This window comes from Lates calcarifer, linkage group LG19 (genome assembly GCF_001640805.2).
Source record: "Lates calcarifer isolate ASB-BC8 linkage group LG19, TLL_Latcal_v3, whole genome shotgun sequence".
In the NCBI taxonomy this organism is placed as follows: Eukaryota; Metazoa; Chordata; class Actinopteri; family Centropomidae; genus Lates; species Lates calcarifer.
Genome location: NC_066851.1, coordinates 4131167 through 4151967, shown reverse-complemented (window position 1 = coordinate 4151967; position 20801 = coordinate 4131167). Strand labels below are relative to the sequence as shown.

General features: G+C 40.1%; 2 protein-coding genes and 1 long non-coding RNA gene across 3 annotated transcripts; 2 read left to right on the top strand and 1 right to left on the bottom strand.

The window, feature by feature from the left end:
- Positions 1-434: 434 nt before the first annotated feature.
- LOC108896121 (G-protein coupled receptor family C group 6 member A-like) lies at positions 435-5529 on the top strand. Its single transcript, XM_051077941.1, has 7 exons — positions 435-612; positions 702-1008; positions 1228-1807; positions 1869-2044; positions 2338-2541; positions 2628-2745; positions 3881-5529. The coding sequence occupies exons 1-7, from the start codon at positions 443-445 to the stop codon at positions 4804-4806; spliced, it is 2481 nt and encodes an 826-aa protein (XP_050933898.1). The 5' UTR covers positions 435-442; the 3' UTR covers positions 4807-5529.
- An 802-nt stretch (positions 5530-6331) lies between these two features.
- On the bottom strand, positions 6332-11910 carry odc1 (ornithine decarboxylase 1). The gene is made up of 11 exons (XM_018695117.2): positions 11747-11910; positions 10631-10779; positions 10263-10400; positions 9807-9980; positions 9457-9629; positions 9082-9298; positions 8905-8988; positions 8555-8717; positions 8330-8445; positions 7990-8204; positions 6332-7884 (listed from the first exon to the last, which is right to left on the bottom strand). Exons 3-11 carry the CDS (start codon positions 10362-10364, stop codon positions 7746-7748), a joined length of 1383 nt encoding a protein of 460 aa, XP_018550633.1. The 5' UTR covers positions 10365-10400; positions 10631-10779; positions 11747-11910; the 3' UTR covers positions 6332-7745.
- On the top strand, positions 10396-20773 carry LOC108896112 (uncharacterized). Its single transcript, XR_007815123.1, has 3 exons — positions 10396-10525; positions 13276-13346; positions 18812-20773. It is a non-coding gene; the product is annotated as an uncharacterized LOC108896112 (long non-coding RNA).
- Positions 20774-20801: the final 28 nt, after the last annotated feature.

The following is a 20801-nucleotide window of genomic DNA, read 5'->3' as shown; positions in this document are numbered from 1 at the left end:
CTGGCCATGGTGACTGATTGTAATTTGTATGTATTATGCTGCCCTCTCATGGCCTGTAATGCCCTAGTGTTTTTGGGGTCACTGACCTCAAAATAAAGAGACACCGCAGGATTCAAAATACAAGGAAATACAGAAACCCGCTTTTTCCACAGGTGTCTATCAAATGAGATTGTATAAGGTGATTATGAAAATTTCCCAGAAACAGGAATGACTCCTCTTTTATGAACCATTCAAATGACCTTACTGTTCTCACGCCAGGTGGAATATGTGCAGAGAGACAGCGTTAAGTATCAAGTTACAAATTATTTCAGAGAATGCAAATGACCATGTCTGACATCCCATAATGAGAGGTTTGAGAGCGCTGCTATCCAGAAACCAAGTCATACTGCAGAGAGAAGACCAAGTGAATTACATACATTGATTTTACCCCCGTGTATTCACAATGTTCTTGCCATGGTTCTTTGTCAGCATTATGAGTGTATTTCACTCTTGTTCGGGAGAGAATGGTCTACTACGAGCATACTCTAATGGGGACATCATAATTGGAGGACTTTTCCCTCTTCACTCAAAAACCAATAGAACCACAACACCTGGACCACTCTCCTGTAGTGCGTAAGTACAGCCTCTTTGAAATTAATCATTTAATTTCATAAAAATGAATTAATTGGGAAATTTAATCTGTACTTTGTTGATTTTTGTAGCTATGACTTCCAAAATTTCTTACGCTCTCAAGTGATGATATACGCCATCAGAGAAATAAACCAGCTTAAGGTTCTACCCAACTTCACTATAGGATATGACATCTATGACACTTGTGGAGATGTCAGCCTTGCCATCAGAGCCACACTTGAGCTGCTGAGGAACCAGTCAGACCCTCAGTGCTGTTTACTACCTGCAAAAGATCAGTCTGCTTTACCTGAACCCAAAGTAAAGGTGGTGATCGGTGAGAGATACTCTGAAGTATCAATAGCTGTTGCACGAATTGTTGCTCTGTCATCAGTTGCCCAGGTTTGTCCTTTTTGTACTTGATGTCCTGTTTATAGCTAGAAATATACACAAAGCTAATGATTAGAATATGACAGAATCCTTATGTAAATCTAATATTCTGTAACTTTATTGCAATAATATAAATAAATATAACCTGTCTTTGGATTTAAATGTTGTAAACTTTGTTGCAAACCGCATGCGGAACAACTTCAACATACTTTTTGTTCCTGTTTGCTACAGATTAGCTATGCATCAACTAGTGAGCAGCTCAGCAAGAAGTTAAAGTTTCCCACATTTTTGCGAACAATATCAAGTGATGAACATCAGACAAAGGCCATCGCTGAGCTGGTGAGGCAGTTTAACTGGAAATCTGTTGCCATTGTAGGAAGTGATGATGAGTATGGGAAGTACGGTAGTGACCGCCTTGAGTACAACTTCCAAAATATGAAAATCTGCATTGAATTTATTGAGATCCTGCCTGGTTACTTTTCCCATAACAGTTCTGAATCTCATAAATGCCTGACTGATCTATTGGATAAAATCATTAATTCCTCAGCGGAGGCCATCATCTTGTTTACTAAGACTTCCAATGTTGAACTGATCATGAAAGCAGCTATTACACACAGACTCAACAGAACCTGGATTGCAAGTGATACATGGTCCACCTCTTCAGGGATCTCTGCAATGCAGGGCATCAAGTTGGCCGGGCAGGTTTTTGGATTCATCTCGAAGAGGAATGAGGTGCCTGGTTTTAAAGACTACGTCATCTCTATGGGCAATGGATCCAGTAATACCATTCTGCAGGATTATCTGAATCACCGTGCAATTTGTTCTAATCAGTCTGAGACTGAGAACAGTTCAATAACCTGCATCGCAAATAGACAACCAGGATGGGTCCAAGCAATGTCTGCCCTCAAGCTGCTTAGCCAATTACATTGACCAAGATGAATCATACAATATATACTTAGCTGTTCAAGTCATCGTTGATGGTCTCAGGCGCTTGCTTAAGTGTGACAACCAAAAGTGTGAACGCAGCGCCAACTTTACAGCCTTTGAGGTACAGTGACGATATCTTACTCTCATATTTTACTCCACATTCACTTTCTTTGTTGTAAAACTGCAATGTGTCGTCTTTACTCTGTGGTTTATGAATGGGTTAACAAGTTAGTCATAACATGTTAATTAAAAGGAGGTTAGCGACAGACTGGCTGTGTCATCACGTTTCCAATTCTTACGCTATAATAAACTATCCACCTGCTGGCAGGAGTCAGTTACAACAGTAGTGAAGTAATTATAACAAATTTTCTTAATTTTACAGCAATATACTTTTGTTTATGTTTGTCTCCACAGCTTCTCATGGCAGTCAAGAAAGCCAACTTTACTGTGAACACCACTCATATATTCTTTGACGCCAATGGAGACCCCAGTATAGGATATGATATTGTATACTGGAGCATGAATAACTCCACAGACATAAAAACCATTGGAGAATATTGGCCAAATGGAGGAATCAAAATCCCACATTATCTTGTCAAAAAAATGGGCAATGTGAATGTGAGGTCAAGATTTCATCTTTTTTTTATTTCCCAGAATCATTTAATGAATATTATGTTGCACTGATTCTGTTTTGTCCTTCAAAGGTAACTGTTTACAACTGCTCTAAAACATGTGAACCAGGCCAAGAGTTGAGACTGCAACACAAAGGGTGCTGTAGAGAATGTGCTCCTTGTGCATCTGGCGAGTTTTCCCCTGGAAATGGTAAGTGTATTACCACAAATCTGAAGCAACATAATTCTACAGACAAGTGAACGGCCCCATTCCTGTATGAAAAATCCTGTCCTGTAAGAGGATCCCTACCATGGGTACATTAACTGAGAATACCATATTTATATGTCATAACAGAGAAATGAAAGTGATTGTTTTCATAACTGCTTCCAGTAGGTGGCAGACAGTGGCTGAATATTGTCGTGTAGATGTGTTCAGGTCATGACATTTTAAGTTTGAGGCAGATTGGACAGTGCATGTGGGAGTCACAACAACTTCCTGATTAATGGTGAAACATTGAAATTTGCCACGGCCCCACAGACACACCCTTCAATGGAACATCAAGACACAATAAGGCATCATGAAGTCCTTAAGGCTTTCCTGACCATGTCTAAAGTGGATCACATCAACCTGCTAGTAACAGGACATCAAAGTCTAAAACATGTCATTTCCTGTGGCCAGTAGGTGGCACTATAACTTTTTGTGAATATTGACGTGTGGGTGTGTTCATGTCGGGACCCTCATCATCACTGTGAAATTTGGGGCTGATTGACCAAAGCATGGCTGAGTTACAGCATCTTAAACGCAACGCCAAATGCAAAAAATGGCCAAAAAGAGCCAAATTTTCAAATTAGAATTAAAATAGCTGACTTCAGGGTTGAGGCCATAATGTCAGGAGACTTTTTGGTGCATCTTGGCTTGTTACATCATGGCCTCCGAATTTCGTTCACCTCAGACAAACTAAGCCCAATGGCAAGGGGGTTTTAAGTATGTCCAAGGAGGCGCTATGGAGCCATTTTACAGTGCCAATGAACTAGACCCCTATCAGATGTCAATCTTCGCCAGGTCTGATGTGTGCAAGTTGTGATTTTGAGCATGTTAGAACCTCAAAAATGCGATTTTAGCATCACTGGAATAATAATAATTGCTAATTTCACACTAGTGCTCAGGTCCTAGTAATAAAAATGCTTTCAAACTTTAAAATCTCCCATATATTATATTGAATACGGTTTTACATTTATTTGCAAATATTGTGTAACTTTACACACTGTTGTGAGTGTGATCAGTTGCTGTGGTATTCTTATTTTCCCCCTGCAGTTAAATTCTATGTCTTTGTTTCCATCTGTAGGTACGAAGTGTGAGAGATGTGGTGAAGGCCAGTATTCATCTCCAAAGAAGAATGAGTGTTGGAACAAAAGTGATGAATTCCTAGGCTGGACAGATCCCTTCATTATCTTCTTATGTGTCTTAGGAGTCTCTGGGATAATCATTTCCATTGTGTTTGCTATTCTGTTTCTAATCTATCATAGCACTCCCATTGTGAAGGCAGTTGGAGGTTATTTGTGTTTCTTGGAGCTTTTTTCTCTGCTGGCCTGCTTCTGCCTTACATTTAGCTTCGTTGGAATACCCACTAATTTATCCTGCATGGTAGGCCTGCCTCTCTTCGGCATGGTCTTTTCCCTCTGCATATCCTGCATTCTGGCCAACCTGCTCCAAATCTTAGTGGGCTTCAGCTTTGATTTGAGGATAGGGTCCTGGATGAAGAAGCTCAATCAGCCAGTGGCTGTGGTGACCATAGTGTCTGGGATCCAGCTTATTCTGTGTGTGCTATGGCTGTACTATTGCCCCCCATTTCTACACAAACAGATGTTTGAAAAGACCATCCTGTATCAGTGCAATAAAGGCTGCACTGGGTACTTTATAGCCATGTTAACCTATAATGCTTTCTTAGCCCTTATTTGTTTCCTGTTTGCATTCAAAGGTAAACAGCTGCCAGATTTGTATAAAAATGCAAGTTTAATCACCACCAGTATGCTGCTGTTTTTAATTGTTTGGATCCTCTTCATCCCGATTTATATCAATTTGATTGGGAAGTACAAAATAGCAATAGAAAGTGCAGCCATACTCATCTCCAGCTACAGCATCCTGGGTTTTCACTTGGCTCCTAAGTGTTACATTATGGTGTTCAGGAAAGAGATTAATAATGAGAACGCTATCACTGAATACATCAGGAAACATTATGAGCAGAGAGGCATGGCTGTGGTGAAATCATAATCTCACACACACATCCATGAATTCTTTTCAGGTTCTGGGTAACAGTATGGTGAACAAAAGAAATCTGTTTCTCTGTGGTTAAATCTCTCTGACTAAAAGTTAGAGCTGAGCTGAGACCAACTCCATTTGGTTTTACACTCTAACAATTAGAGTGTCATCACACACTGTGTAGATTATGTATTTATGCCATAATCTGTCAGGTATAAGTATTTTTCACTACTCCTTCTTCACTTATTACCTTCGTTATTACTTCGTTATTACCACTGCTGCAGAATGCAGAGATGTATATTAAGTGTGAATGACTGATTAACTGATAAATGAAATTAGTAGTGAATGCGGTAACCTTAAAGGGAACATCTTTATAATCAACTGTATATTTAGAATTAAGTATATGTTTTTCTGCTACTGTGATCTACATTACTTTCATTTTGTCATGTGATTTTTTTTAAAAAAAATTAGAGAATGTTCATGGAGTGTTCACTGTGTATACAATGCACCAAAATGGAAGAAAAACACAGAGAGCTGTCTTTTGACAGGTTACTCTGAATAATAACTATCTAACCTGGGGTTAGATATGTTTATACACCCTGAACTATTTATCAGTGTGTAGAAATGCATTTACTGCATGTAATATACTACTTAAAATGTACTAAAATGTATCCTAAAAATGCATTCCTGTGTATGTTTATATAATAAACCAAAGTAACAAAATACCAGTTAGACTTAAGATTGCCATTTGTAATTAAAGCATATAAGGCCAAACAATTTGTTGCATAAATGAACTCCAACTATTGAAAAAAGTTCTACAAAGCGATATAGTAAAATACAAAAGTCAATAATTTCATGGAAAGGAACTGTTGGTACTAATCCTACTGACATGGATGTAATATCACTAATTACATAGTTACTTGAATCCCTAAATATAAGACATGTTGTAAATAGACTTCAAGCAGATCAAGGTGCAGTGAATAATAAGCATATAAATATTTGTATATATCAACATATCATTGTAAGAATGCCAACAATTCCCTGTATAAAGAGCCAGATCACCCAAATCACACACATAAAATATATTTGCACTCATCCTTCAGGTTCACTGGTAACAGCTGTGAAAAGTGTTTTGTAGATGAAAGTGGCTCTCTGGAATGAGGTTGATTGGCTGTCTTTACGATTAGACATCATATGCTTTGCGTAATATCCATAGAGGTCAGAAATGACTTGAGATATAATTCATATTCGAGATTCATACAAGCGTTCCTTTAAACCTGGCATTACACTGGCACTGAAAAATCTTTTCCGCTGTGTGTGTTTAGAGTGGCTACCAGGAAAATTCATCCATGTCACAGCTGCAGTTATTGAAAGTCTACTCAACTGCGTAGCTGAGAATGTCATTCCCCTCTGTAACCACCAGATGGGACTCATGAAACATCCTGTGAACATCTTTCTAAAGGTCTGTAGTGCCTATACAAGTAAAACAGTTTTATTGCCTGTGGTTCCATTTGTACAAAACACACAACATCCATAATTCGGCTCTGCACCTAATGTTTTATTTATTAAAAAAATACAAAACTTCAAAAAGTTTCCATAGGAAAGCATAATGAATTAGCAATCCCATCTCTTTCGTATCAATTTCAAATGTATGGTTAAATGCTGCGTCTTATTAATATCATGAATAGATACCTTGCCTTCTACAAGTCAAAAAACATAAAAATAAAATACGGAGGAGAAGAGAAGGGGGTGCAGTCTGCTTCTTGAGTCCCTGTGTTTTAAGTGTTAATCTTGAAGATCTGTTTTCAGTGGCACCTGTAGTGTCTGTTGATCGAGACAATGATGTTTATGTGACAGATAGCTGAGAGGTCTATTTAACATATATATTTGCATTACCATCTGACAAGTTGACAGTCACATTATGTCTTGCTTTGACATACAGAGGATGATTTATGCATGTGAAATTTCCTGGGAGTATAAATATTCAAATTTTGAATGGAAAATTCTAGCTCTGGCCATAACCAGCAGACAGAGAAGCATTTACAGAACACAAACACACTGAGTAGCCATTATATAAATGACAGTACGAAAAAAAAAGAATAAATATGGCATTTCTTGATATGTTAACATCTTGAGGATTAACACTTGACGGGGGTTCTGTACAGAAGTGGAGATCATGGAAAAGATAAATATCATAGCAGCCATTGTTGAGGAATTAAATCACCCCTCCAACCGCCTCTTTGTGAGTTACGAGCTCGGCATGTGACTTCAGCTGTTAGCAGGGCTTTGAAGGATCAGCAGTTAATTTACTAACCCCTCTTACATTTTATAGGTCAGCAGTCAGCAATCAGCACTGGTGATTGCCTAAGCTGTAAGCTACCTGCTACTATTCTTTTAAATATCATTAAATTAATAGCATGAGTGACCCTTCACCTCTTGGACTATTGCTACAGATTCAAGTGTTGTGAGTCCTATGGTGATGGGAAGTCTTTAGCAAAGTAGTTTGTGTTTTAGTTTACAAACAACTGATTTCTTTCCCCTATACTATTCCAATTAAGCAAATAGGTTCTTCATGAACTACAGTACTCCAGTTCTTACAGTCTCTCACACATCCATCCACCCCCCCACCCCAGATTATGGCAGGAAGACTGCACTAACAAATTCAAGTACAGAGTTGCCCTGTAACACTCTGCCTAGAACCCAGAGACACTCAGGGTGTGATTCAGCCTCATTTCATTGAGGGTTGATCCCCAGCCTCCATACAGAACACAGAAATTTTGTGCAACAACATGTCCCTCTCATTCTCCTGTCAAGTAACTGGCCTTGAAAATTTCACCTACATTTAGGGAGAAGGGGAAGGGAGGAAAAGAAAACAAAACATAAAAAAAACTAAGAAAACCTCTCTGATATTTAATAACAGAGGATGCTAGATCTGGAGAGCACTGCTGTGTTTAAACCACCCGGGCCTGGCAAGGCTTGGTGGACATCTCCAAGTTGCTCTCTTGGCCACAGCAGGCTGATACTTCAAACAGGCAAGACTCCTCCACAGGAGCTGGCATGCCCTGGGAACAAATCTGCTGCACCTGTTGCCTGGACAAGACAATGCAGATAAAAGTTAGATCCTCTTGGAAGACAAGATGCACTTTAAGTCAGCTATTATTGACTATCACGTTCGGCTTTCGTGGCACCACTCACCAGGAAGGGCGGGACATGACATAGTGAATGTCAGGTCTTTGGAAGCCGTTGAAGGTGGACGAGGCAGCCACAGTGTAGGCACCCATGTTTTCGAAGACCAGCCAATCACCGACCTGCAGGTCAGGCAGGTTACACTGCTCAACAATGCGATCAAGGCCATCACAAGTTGGGCCCCAGATACTGCAGGGGTACATGGTCTCATCTGGCTTTGGTTTCTATTAGTATCAAGAAATGGGGAGGGGAGAAGAGACAAGACATTAACCATTTGTTTCACCTTTAACTGAGCAATAGGCATGATGAGCTCATCTCATTGCCATTTCAAACCTTGATTTTCATTTACCTTATGTAGGGTTGGCAAACAGTGAGCATGGTCATAGAGTATACAGTTGAAAGAACCGTAAACCCCATCATTGACGTAGTACATCAGAGTCCTGTCAGTGGTCCCTTCGTCCTCCTCTGTGAAGAAAGCATAAATCATTTTACTGCTGAGAAATGTTACAAATATGCCTTCAGAATAAACTGTTTTAGTAAACTGTGATAACTTTTCTAAAATCAAGCCTGTTACCATCAGAGGCTGATTCCTCATCCATAATGACCTTCTTGGCAATGATGTTGACAACCAGTGTGTAAGCAGAAGCTACGTAAAAACGTCCTGGCTCAGCGATGATCTTAACACCAGAGTCAGCAGGGAAATACTTGTCCAGGGCTGGGTTGACTACAGCCGTGATCTAGAAAGGATAAAAAGTATCCAGACATAAACCAGACTGCAAAAGCAACGATCATGTGTCAGGACTATTGGCACTCTGGCTAAATGAAGGCTGTACTGCCCTGTTGTATTTAACAAAGTCCAAAAACAAAACATGAATGATATAAAAAAAAAATAATAATAATAATTTTAAAAAGGAAGTATCTTACCTCTTCAAATTTGAGTTCAGCATCATCTACGCCAGGAAAACCACCACCAATGTCCAAGAGATTCATGTTGAAGCCAAGCTCATCCTAGAGGTCACACAAAATGAAGAGTTTTCATTTAATTTGCTGGATGACAAACCTCATAAAATCAGATGTACATGTATTTCAGTCACAACTCACCCCCATGTGAAAAACACAGCAGGCATCAGCGATAGCCTGTGTGTAGCTGTTGGCATCAGTGCAGCCACTGCCAACATGGAAGCTGACGCCGATCACATCCAGCCCCAGTTCTTTAGCCCGCTCCAGAAGACCTCGACAAGCTTTCAGTGGGGCCCCAAACTTCACACTCAAACGACACACTGCCTTTGAGTCATCTGTGGCAATACGCAGCACCAGTCTGAGAACACAATAGAAACAAGGTCAGTGAAAAGGACAAAAAAAAAAAAAAAAAAAAAAAAAAAAAAAAAAAAAAAATCAGGGATGGCAGATAAGTAAGATCTAAATAAAATAAAATACCACTACACTCTTTATATTATGGGTGATAAAGACTCTTACTTGGCATTGTCATGGCAGCGGGCCACTTTCATGAGTTCCACCTCACTATCAAAGGTCATCATCTGGACCCCATGGGCAGACGCATACTTGATCTGAGAAACTTGCTTGCAGGGGTTGGCATAGATTATTCTGCTTGGATCCACTCCCAGAGACTGAACCAGCTGAATCTCCGTCTAGAGGGGGACAATACCAACAGTCAGCAAAGGAAAAAAAAAAAAAAAAAAAAAAAAAAAGTGCTGATTCAGAACACAAGCTGCCAAAGAAATTTCAGCTAACCAACAAGAGGGCTTTTACTTTCATATTCTGGATTCTACAAATATTTAGTGTTATGGAAATTTTTCAACATGCACCTTGCTTGCACAATCGAAGCCAGTTCCCAGGGATGCCAGTGTCGTAACTACAGCCTGGCTGTCATTGCATTTGACAGCATAGAAGGGAGTGACACGAGGCAGGGCCCTCACCCAGCGCAGGTGCTTCTTCCGCACATCTCCCAAGTCACAGACGTAGAAGGCATCCCTGTCATCCTGTAACAGACCAGATAAAAGGGCGGCACATGCATTTAACAAAAGCTTTCAATATACTATACATAATACACTGCAACAGTAAACTGCATTATGTTCGTAGTATTAGAATAGTGTCAATTTTTTGCACCACAGAGAACCAGACAGTGCAATATCAGAAACCTGACCAAGAGAGTAAAATTTCTGTTAAGCAGTTTGCTTTCAGATGTATCCTGTTGACATTCATTACCTAACAAATGGGACCATCTGTGTGTCCACTTAACAATGCCAGCACATGACACTTACCGTCATAGATGACTCATTGATCTTTTGCTCAACAATATCCCGGGCAGAGAAACCCTCCTCCAGGAATTGGAATTCAAACTCAGTGGGAGCAGCAGTGTTCATGGTCACAAGAAGTCCTTTTGATTAGTTACTAGTAAACTGGAAGAGAATGGGGAGGCATATTGAGATTACATTCACCTTTAAGAACACAGCATCTTTTGTGTCTCTAATTACTTAAGTCTGTTTTATTCCTCACTCAAGGAAAGGTTTCAAACAGCGCAAAGGTGAGCAATTCTCAAACATTGTACTTGGAATGAATGACAACTTCTGTTACAGTATTATCTGTATAAGATGACAAATCAAGCAGAAAACAACAATGATACACTTACTTGAATACGAAAGAGATGGAATTTAATGTTGCTGTTTCTCACGTGCAGAGAAGCCAAGGTGGCTCACCAGTGAAATTAAACCCCTTCAAATAAGACTCAAGGCCAGGGCCTGCTGAGTAGCCAGTGTGTTTTTTCCAAAAGTTACGATTCTGTAGACAAGAGGAGATTAGATGAAAAGTAATCTAAATAAATTATTAAATAAATCTAAAAAAAAAAAATCAGGAAATAAGTTGCCAAACTATTTATGGACCCTACTTTAGTGAGTTTAAGGTTCAGTATTATACTGACTACAAATTCCAATATACATATATTTTATTTCAGAAATCAATTTCTATAAATTAAAAAAAATGTTACAAATTGTTCTATTAAACAGAGTATATGTGACAGGCTTTCAGGCATGCCGAAGACATACGCATGTCAACAGTCATTAAACCCGTGGTTTTCCTGTCTTTAACAGCGCTCCATTTTATAGATGCTTCATGACAACTTAACACCATATGCAGAAGAAAAGTCCCTGAGACGACAAAATGCTTAAGCCCCGCCCAGTCAAGATATAACCCAATTAGAGAGAAGAAAAAAAAAGATCCGCCTTTAACTTAGACCAACGGCACGAAAATGAACCAATCGGTGACCAACAAATGACGCCGACGTCAATATGCCGGTTCCGCTTAGAGCTCTCCATGCCATGAGGCGTTTTAGCATTGAAAGTCACTGTAAACGCGGTTTATCCAAGTTAAAACAATCAAATCAAAAGCCTGTTCACTGTAATATCAATACTATGGCCCTGAAAAGTTGTCGTATCAGGATTACGTTATGCCGGTTGGTTACCGAGGTTAGCTAACACAAATAGGATAGTTGCTAACTAACCAACCGTCTGCCACACCAGCCACGTCGTAATGTTAGATAACACTCGATTCAATCTTGTATTAAACTGACGTTACAGTTACGGTCGAATAGCTGAAATATCCTGCCCTAATAACTCCCGTTTCCATTGTTCTTCTTAAGCTGCCTAACCTCAACCAGTCGACTAGCTAACGTTTGCTAATGTTAGTTCACAGCCATTTGAGCTAAAATGTGACGTACTCGGTAAAATGGCATCGAAAAGTTCTTACTTACCTTAAAAAGCATTTACAAAGAGTTTGTCCATTAGACCCAAATGCTAGGGTAAAAAAATGAGGCAGTTCTCCTTCACAATGAAGTCCGCTGCTGGAAGTGTTACCTCTCTACTTGGACTGTAACTAGAGTGGAAGCTGGCGGAGGATCGCGGAGTATTTATAGAGAGTTCGTTGCTAAGGCAACGCAGCCAGCTGAAACCGGCCTCCCATCCACGTATGAACCGGTTTAGTCTTGTCACCTCATCCACATGGTGGGAAAGGCAGATAGGGACCGCAAGGCATCTACTACGCGCTAGACTACAGCCACTTTAAACTGACCTCCTCTATCTTAATAAACGTTAAGCTTGTCAGGGCAACATTGTAGCCAACAAGACAAACAGGGCCCACCAGTTAACGAGGTTAGTCAGCACAAGATTACCTTGGAACGCTTTTCAACTGCTCACTCTTAAAACTTGGCCTGTATTGTTTCCACCGAAAAAGTAATAAGTACTAAAAATCTTCATCTTTGACTATATGTTTAACTCTAACTAACGAGATTCCTTTGTTGATTCCTTGTAGGGAATTAGTGAACAATTTTATAGTAAACAATAGAACTGATGATTAGACTATTCTCGTTAGACTATAATTGCCATTTTTCAAGCAAAATGTCAAGTTTTCTGCTTCCACATTCTGAAATTCATGTTTTGATCAATCAAGAAAATAACTTAGAAATAATTTGATAATGAAAGCATTCATTAGTTGCAGCTCTCAAAGGTGTATTTCACGGTTACATCTGACTTCACAATGATGATGTTGATTGTCAGTGCAGGTACAACATGGCCAGCTGCAAGGAAAAAAAAACCTGCACAGCATTTGTGTTAATCCCAGAGGTGCTCACTCACGCCGGCAGACTGCAACAGACTGCTGGTCTGTGCACGGTCTCAGTGATGTGACCTGACTTGAAAACAGTGTGCTCGGTCTCACTCTGAGCTCTTGACCTGTCTTATAAGATTAAAGGGGATCATGAGATGGCAAAGTGTCAACACAGGCACACATGTCACACCAGCTCTGGAAAGTCAAGTTCTATAGATATAGATATAGATATACAATTAATGCCCCCATGAGTATTTCTTGTGGAAGTGGTACATTTCTTTAAGATCTATAATCCTGTTCAAGTTAATAAATGTTTTCAACAAGTAAAAAATCCATATGACACTGAAAATGTTGTGCAGGATTAAAAAGAAGCCTCTCGTGCTGCTAGTGCTTCTAAGTAGTCAAATGCTTTTTCACCCAGACCCATCAAATTCCTGTCCCCCAGTTCCCCCACCCCACCCCCTCACTGCACAGTCTAATCAGTCCAAATGTTGCTTTCATAGACATTTGGTTTGCAAGCAGACATTACCAAATGGAGGAAAATGAAGAATTTGGTCAACGTGACCCAACAGTACATGTGGAAATGTTGCACAGACATCAGTTCCAGGACACTAACAGGAAACTTTAGGGCTTCATGAGGACCACATATCTGTGGGCTTAACTTAATTTCTTTTCCAGGTCTTGAGGCCACAATCAACATGGCATTCTACTTTTTGCACAGCAGGGTTTCCATTCAAATCTTTTGCAAGGTTGGTGAATGAAATCATTTTTTCCAAACAGTTTAATTATCAAAAAGTAAAAAGCACAGCCCTTTTCTGAATTGTTCAAAAAGTTAAAATGAGGTTGAGTGGCAAACTTGCATGATGACATAATCTGCAGTGATTTTCATGCATAACTGCTTTCCCTTTAACTATAGGGAAAACTGTCAGTGAACCCGAACTAGTTCAAGCAGGCCTCCCCTCCTATGCAACCCCATGCCTCTAAGCCAGGAAGTGGGATCACGCTTGGGGACTAATTCATTTTCAAAGATCAAAATCACAAGATCACAAAACCCTTAAAATGTATTACATAGCAAACCAAATAGATTGTTTCTCTTCACTCCAGGCACGTCCTTTTGTTTCTGTCTTTGTCTCTCCTCCTCTAAATGTCTGTGTTTCTACCATCTCCTTCTCCCCTCTCCTTGTCCTCCTCTTGTAATGTCTATCTCTTCTGTGTGGACTTTCTGTTATCGTTACTGTGGACCGTTGTGACCTGACCCCCACATTTGCAAGGCTTCACAAAAGACAAGGATGATGATTGTTAGTGGCCACCCACAAGATATAGTGCAGTGTAAGGGCCTTGGTGACTGTGTGTGTCATGTGTATTGCTGCATCTGGCTTTGTATTTCTCTTCACTTCTTTGTCAACTCATAGTTGCACAATGAAGTGCCACAGTTTTTCTGTTTTATTAACTCATGTTCCTGTACTGTTCAGCTCAGTGTGCACTGTGCATAACACATCTTGAGACAATAGGCAAATGAAACAAACCTCAACTTCCCTTGACATTTTTCAACTTTCATGTGAAGATATATGCTTTCTGTAAAAGGTGCAGAGTAGTTACATAATAACTGGCATGCAGTTACACACCTAGTTAGTCTGCATAAACCTGGTGCCAACAACTGCACCTGATTAATTCATTCATTTTCACTGACCCAGTCATTCAAACAGTCATGTGTCTGTAGGGTCAGCAGTGGAGGATTGCAAGTGTTTAGTCCTCATAAGAGGTTAAGGCTTGGCCTCAATATACCTTTAGGATGTTTGACTGGCCCAGACAGCTACTTATGAGACTGGATATCTTACTGTTTCTCTGCATGACCTTAGACCCATGTGAGCAGATGGTACCTGAGGTGTTTCTTTACTCTTTTGGCTATACTTAATTTGTCAATACAGATTAGACAGGGTGACTTTGATGTGGCAAACTCCCAGCAGCATGTTTACACACAGATAGGTTAATCAACTTAAAGCTCTGATGACGCCAACGACTACACCCAGACAGCTGGGTAGAGTTAAAACCACTGAACCAGCACTTGCCAGCCACAGAAAGGAAACACATTGTTGTAAACTGTGGTGCAATCTCTGAATTTAGATACAAACCTGGTCTCAGTTTTGTTATGTCAGTGCAGGTCAGCAAGGAAGGAGACAGAGATCCAACACATCAAACAAGAATGAGACTATTGTGACAAAGACATTCCGAGGAAAGAGTAAATGTCAAGATCAGAATTTTCATAAAAACACAGACAATAGGTGGCTTGTAATTCAGGTCCCACTGTAGTGTCTGGCATGTTAACGCAATATCTTTAAAAAAAGTAAATTGAATGTTTGGTCTTGTGGGTCTCTGCTGACTGGACTCAATCCATGGTCAGTTCATTCACAAAGCACACTACTGCTGCCTTCTTCACATCTTGTCTAGGTAATCTAATTTTAGATACATGTAGTCAATCTCTGTACCACACACATGCAGAAATTACATTGTTCAAAGGGCCCTGTTTGAACAACGACACCCAGATAAAGTATAGGAACTCTTCAGCGTTAGCACTGTCATCTCACAGCAAGAAGGTTCCAGGTTTATACCCCAGTTTGCCCGCAGCTTTTCTGTGTGGAGTTTGCATGTTCTCCCTGTGCCTGCGTGTGTTCTCTCCAGGTACTCTGGCTTCCTCCCACAGTCTAAAGACATGCAAGTTAGGCTAATTGATAACACTAAATTTCCTGTAGGTGACTGTGAGTGTTTGTTTGTCTATATATGCTGGCCCTGCGAATCTGTCCAGAGTGTACCCCGTCTCACCCAATGCAGCTTGGATTGACTCCAGCCCCCCATGACCCTTACGGATAGGCAGTATAGATAATGGATGGATGGTTAATCATTAAGAGTCACCTAAGCTAGGTGTCCACTTCTAGTGAGAGTAGCCACAGGACCAAATTGTTTCCATTTATAGACAGTTTGTCTGATTATAGACTGATGAATAGCTAAACTCTTTGAGATGTCCATGCAATGCTAGAATTCTTGATCGTAAGTATTCTGAGATCTCTTTGCAGTTCTTGGGGCATTTTGCATCACTCAAACCTCCAATCTTATTTCATTGACTGTACTCCAGGTTTTTTTTAACTTCTGACTCCAGTAAGGTTTTGTTGGATTCATATACTTTTCCCAACTTACAGTGTGAATGTTTGAGCACTCACCAAGAAAACGGTTAAACTGTGAATGTTAATCCCTCATTATACTGTCCCTGCTGGCTATGTCTTTGTTGGCAGAACATAATATACCCAACAGAACCAGAGCCAGGCAAATAACCTGCAGCAGGCACATAATGTGACATTCTGCAGTCTTGCCAGGAAGTTAAATACACAAAGAGGAACATTTATCCATTATAAATGACTATCCTATGTGTAACTAAAATGCTAAAATATTTTTAAAAAATGCAAATCAATTTATCAAAATACTTTATTTCCTTGAAAAAATCATTAAACTGAGCCTAATTACAGTTTAAATTTTATCAAAAGGTCATTGTATCAAAATTAGCCTTTGACCATGTAGCTGCCCCACTTGCCCACTTGTCAGCTCTGTCCCTGGAGTGATGAAGGGAGAGTTTGTTTAATCTAGCTCTCTGCTGACTCATCATTTCTTTTTCTTTCAAGGTTGAGTTGCCCAGAGTTAGTCCGCCCTGCAGTGTGGAGACCAAGGCAAAAAAAAAAAAAAAAAAAAAAAAAGTGTGATCATATTTTCACTGGAACATCTTTTGTGTTTTCCTGGATTGGCCTGACGCAGGACAGGCTACATCAGCACATTTCACTCCTTTGATCCTTTTGAAGAAAAAAATGCTGAAGAGAAGGCTCACTGCCTCACATTTAGGTGTCATGGTTCTGCCATTAACACAATGAAATTTAGGAGGAAAGGAGAACCATAAGAAAGAATCACTTCATGTACATCTTAGACATCCTTTGGATACCTGCCAAGTCACAGCAAGTTGGCATGAATTTGTGAGAAAACTGTATGAGCTCATATACAGTAATGTTGTCAAGGATTCTCATGCCAATACATCCATCCATGATAAGTGATACACTATATGGACTGGCAGTTGGCCACTGAGCTTAGTATTAAGACTGGAAATGGGGAAACAGTTGGCTTGGTCCATATATCTGATTTGTTTAAGACATATAAAATATAAAACTTTAAAATGACATCATCATTTTACAGGAGGTTAAGTTCCAAATCACACCTAGTGGACAAAAGTACCGGACCACCTACACATTACACCTACAGGAGTTTTCGACACATCCCATCCTGAACCAATAGGCACTGATAGGGAGTTGGTCCACCCTTTGCAGTTTTAACAGCTTCCATTCTTCTGGGAAGGCTTTGTACAAGATTTTGGAAAGTCTCTGTGGGAATTTTATTCATTCATCCAGAAGCATTTGTGAGGTCTGACACTAATGTTGGATGAGAGGTCCAACCATGCACCATGCTTTGTGCACTGGGACACAGTCATGCTGGAACCGAAAACGGCCTTCCCCAAACTTTCCCTGTTGAGTTTGAAGCATAGAATTGTCCAAAAGGTCATGGTAAGCTGAACCATTAAGATTTCCCTTCACTTGAACTAAGGGGCCTGGGCCAACCCCAGAAACAACAACCCCATAACCCTATCCCTCTTCCACCAAACTTTACAGTTGGCAAAGCACATTCAGGTAATGTTCTCCTGGCATTCTCCACACCCAGACTCCTCCATCAGACTGCCAGATAGTGAAGCGTGATTTGTCACTCTACAGAACTTGTTTCCACTGCTCCAAGGTCCAGTGGCAGCATGCTTGGCACCACTCTCTCCAATGCTTGGCATTGTGCTTGGTGATGTAAGGCCTGCATGCAGCTGCTCAGCCATGGAAACCCATACCATGAAGCTCCCAGTGCACAGCTTTTGTATTGATGCTAATGCCAGAGGAGGTTCAGGACATTGCAGTTATTGAGTCAACAGAGCTTTGGTGACTTTTATGCCACCTCAGCATTCAGCAACCTTCCTCTGTAACTTTATGTGGTCTGCTACTTCGTGGCTGAGTTGTTGTGGTTCCTAAAGGCTTCCATTTTACAGTAGTATCACTTAGAGCTGATCAAGGAATATCCAGGAGGGAGGAAATTTCACTGACTTCAACTGACGTGTTGCAATGGTGGACACCTACTACTACAGTGCCACGCTCGAATTCAGTGAGCTATTTAGAGCGGCACATTCTTTTCACAAATGTTTGTAAAGGTAGACCGCATGGCTAGGTGGTTGTTTTTATACACCTGTGACAATGGGTTTGAATGAAACAACTGAATTCAATGATTAAGAGGTGTGGCCCAATACCTTTGTCCATACGGTGTATTTCTGCAGGCACTGTATCCTTGAGCTTTCACAGTATTGATTAAAACCGCCCAGAACATCATGAGTACCTGCTGAGCATAAGTGATGTGGTGGGGTGAGGTGCCTGCGCAGTGCTTAAAAGATACTAAAAGACAATACCTGCCCCCGCCACAGCCCATTCACCCCACTGCCATCTGACAAGCAATACACAAGTACCCGCTGCTGGACCACCAGACATTAGAGCAGTTTCTTCCCTAAGGCTGTGAGACTACTGAATTCATTCTCCACACTTCACCATGAGAATAGTTTTATTTTTATTATTTAACTATTTATTCACTCAGTTATATAACTAACTTTATTTTTTTGTGAGTAGTACAAAGAGACTGCATGTGTAATTTTGTTATACCATCTTGTGTTGCATAATGATAATTAAATTGAGTCTTGAATCTCTTGCTTCCAAACCCTTGCTCACAAAACTTTATCTAGCGGAAACAGGGAATGGTCATCAGATACTGTACACTTAGATTCAGTCACATTCAAGAATGCTTGGTTTTCACTTCGTCTGTGTTTATAATGTGAAACACACTGATATGCTATTATGTTCTGTCCCAATGTCCTACTGCAACCAAGCTTTGATATGCATTTATTTGAGTAAGCAATATCTATGTTCATTCCAAAGTGAAAAAATGCCTTGATAAATTCTACAAGACAGAATTCCTTTGAAATTTAGAACCACGAGGCGTACAGTGGGTTTATGTGATGGTTTGGCCTACAAGGTACTGTATATCAAATAGCACATCCTTGCTTTTGTGGAAATTCGGTTTGTTTCCCTATTCTTTGTGACAGGTTTGGTTGACCCACTTCCAGTAGCCTGATCGCCTGTTGTCATGGTGAAGTCAAAGCATCGTGGGAGAAAATGGGGGCAATTTGCCTGGAAACCAGATTAAAGGACTATACCAGATGACACTTTGCTAAAAGATTTTTTTTTTTCTATAGAAGGACCACTGGTTTCCCAACACAAAGGAGTAACCTAGGATTGAGTTTGTTTTTGACTTGATCTTGCCTCAATAATGCTGATAGAAGTCTCTCAACAAATACTTGGTTTACTTGTTCATCCAAGAAAAGGTGTGTACCAATTAATTTTTTTAAAAAAAATATGTTAAACCCTGACCCTAATCTATTTAGCTGGTTGGATGCCACGATTGTCAGTTTGTGAAATTTCTTCCACGACCAACTGTAAGTGGTATTATTGTAACTTAGATGAAGATTTGACCATATCTTATGACAAATGTATACATAATTGCAGATAATTCCAAACAGGATCACTTTACTTTTTCTTGATACTGTTTACCCTTTTTATTGCACTGTGCAGTATTCTTATGAATGGTTGACTACCATCAGTAAAAGAGACACTCTTGCTTTTGTTTGTCTTTTCAGTATTCACTAAAAAAAAAAATTTAAAAAAAAATTTGAACATTCACACCTTAGGTTAATTACTCATCATTGCTCATTGTTGACAGAACATAATATGCCCAACAGAAACAGAGCCAAGTAAACAACCTGCAGCAGCTGCACAATGACATTCTGCAGTCTTGCCAGGAAGTTAAATACACAAAGGAACAGAGTAACATTTAGTATAAATGACTATCCTAATGCCAGGAGAATGTTACATGTCTGAATGCGTTGTGCCAAATGTAAAGTTTGGTGGAAGAGGGATAGTGTTATGGGGTTGTTTTTCTGGGGTTGGCCTAGGCCCCTTAGTTCAAGTGAAGGGAAATCTTCAAATCAATTCTGTGCTTCCAACTCTGGGAACAGTTTAGTTTTAGTCTGTTCCAGCATGACTGTGTCTCACAAAGTAAGGTTAATAAAGACATGGTTGGATGAGTTTGGTGTGGAAGAACTTGATTGGCCCACACAGAGCCCTGACTTTAACCTCATCAAACACCTTTGGGATGAACTAGAACGGAGATTGTGAGCCAGGCCCTTTTGAACATGTGTCTGACCTCACAAATGCTCTTCTGGTTTAAAGGGCAAAATTCCCACAGAGACTTTCCAAAATCTTGTAGAAAGCCTCTCCAGAAGAATGGAAGCTGTTACAGCTGCACAAACTCCTATATTAAAACCTTTGGATTTAGAATGGGATGTAATGAAAGCTCCTGTAGGTGTAATGTGTAGGTGGTCCAATACTTTTGTCCATTGAGTGTGATTTGGAACTTAACCTGTAAAATGATGATGTCCTTTTAAAGTTTTATATTTTATATGTCTTAAACAAATGAGATTAGTTGTCAGTTAGCCAACTGCCAGCTCTCGCTGCATACTTACCGTACAGATGTGAGAGTTATGTAAATCCAACATCTAACTCTGCATGAAAGCAAAATAAAGTAGATATTCCCTAAAACTTTGAACTGTTCCTTTAAATCTTACAACACTTGTTAGTACCTTCGGCTCTTGTGGTAAATGTCCCGGGGAGGAATTTGTGCATGCTGGATTCCTCCTCAGTGGAGTGTTGTTCTTTGCTGTCACAAAACATGGCAGATGGGTGGTGGTGAAAAAGCATGGTGACATCAAATTAGTTCAAATGAGCCTGGGGGCCAGTTTGGCATGCCGAGTGCTGAAGCGCACCTCCCCTCCCATTTGAAATGGGCCAATGCAGGAGCAGAGGAGGTTCACACCATCGGCACACTGGGGGATGGGAAGGACACCCAAGCAGTCCTTCCATTTCCAAGAACTGCAGTTGTTGGCGGGGGAAAGGAAAAAAAAAAAACTTTCCTCATTCACATTTTTTTCCGGCCCTCCTCTTACTTCTGACGCAAGTAGGTAGTAATCTTCTGCAAAG

Bases quoted from the DNA above. Each gene is read 5' to 3' on its own strand.
- LOC108896121 (XM_051077941.1), top strand. From the start codon at position 443: ATGTTCTTGCCATGGTTCTTTGTCAGCATTATGAGTGTATTTCACTCT. The intron at 2,045-2,337 runs GTACAGTGACGA...TTGTCTCCACAG, and splicing joins CCAACTTTACAGCCTTTGAG to CTTCTCATGGCAGTCAAGAA. The intron at 2,746-3,880 runs GTAAGTGTATTA...TTCCATCTGTAG, and splicing joins CGAGTTTTCCCCTGGAAATG to GTACGAAGTGTGAGAGATGT.
- odc1 (XM_018695117.2), bottom strand. From the start codon at position 10,364: ATGAACACTGCTGCTCCCACTGAGTTTGAATTCCAATTCCTGGAGGAG. The intron at 9,299-9,456 runs GTAAGAGTCTTT...TTGTGTTCTCAG, and splicing joins CGCTGCCATGACAATGCCAA to ACTGGTGCTGCGTATTGCCA. The intron at 7,885-7,989 runs GTGAGTGGTGCC...TGTCTTGTCCAG, and splicing joins GTCATGTCCCGCCCTTCCTG to GCAACAGGTGCAGCAGATTT.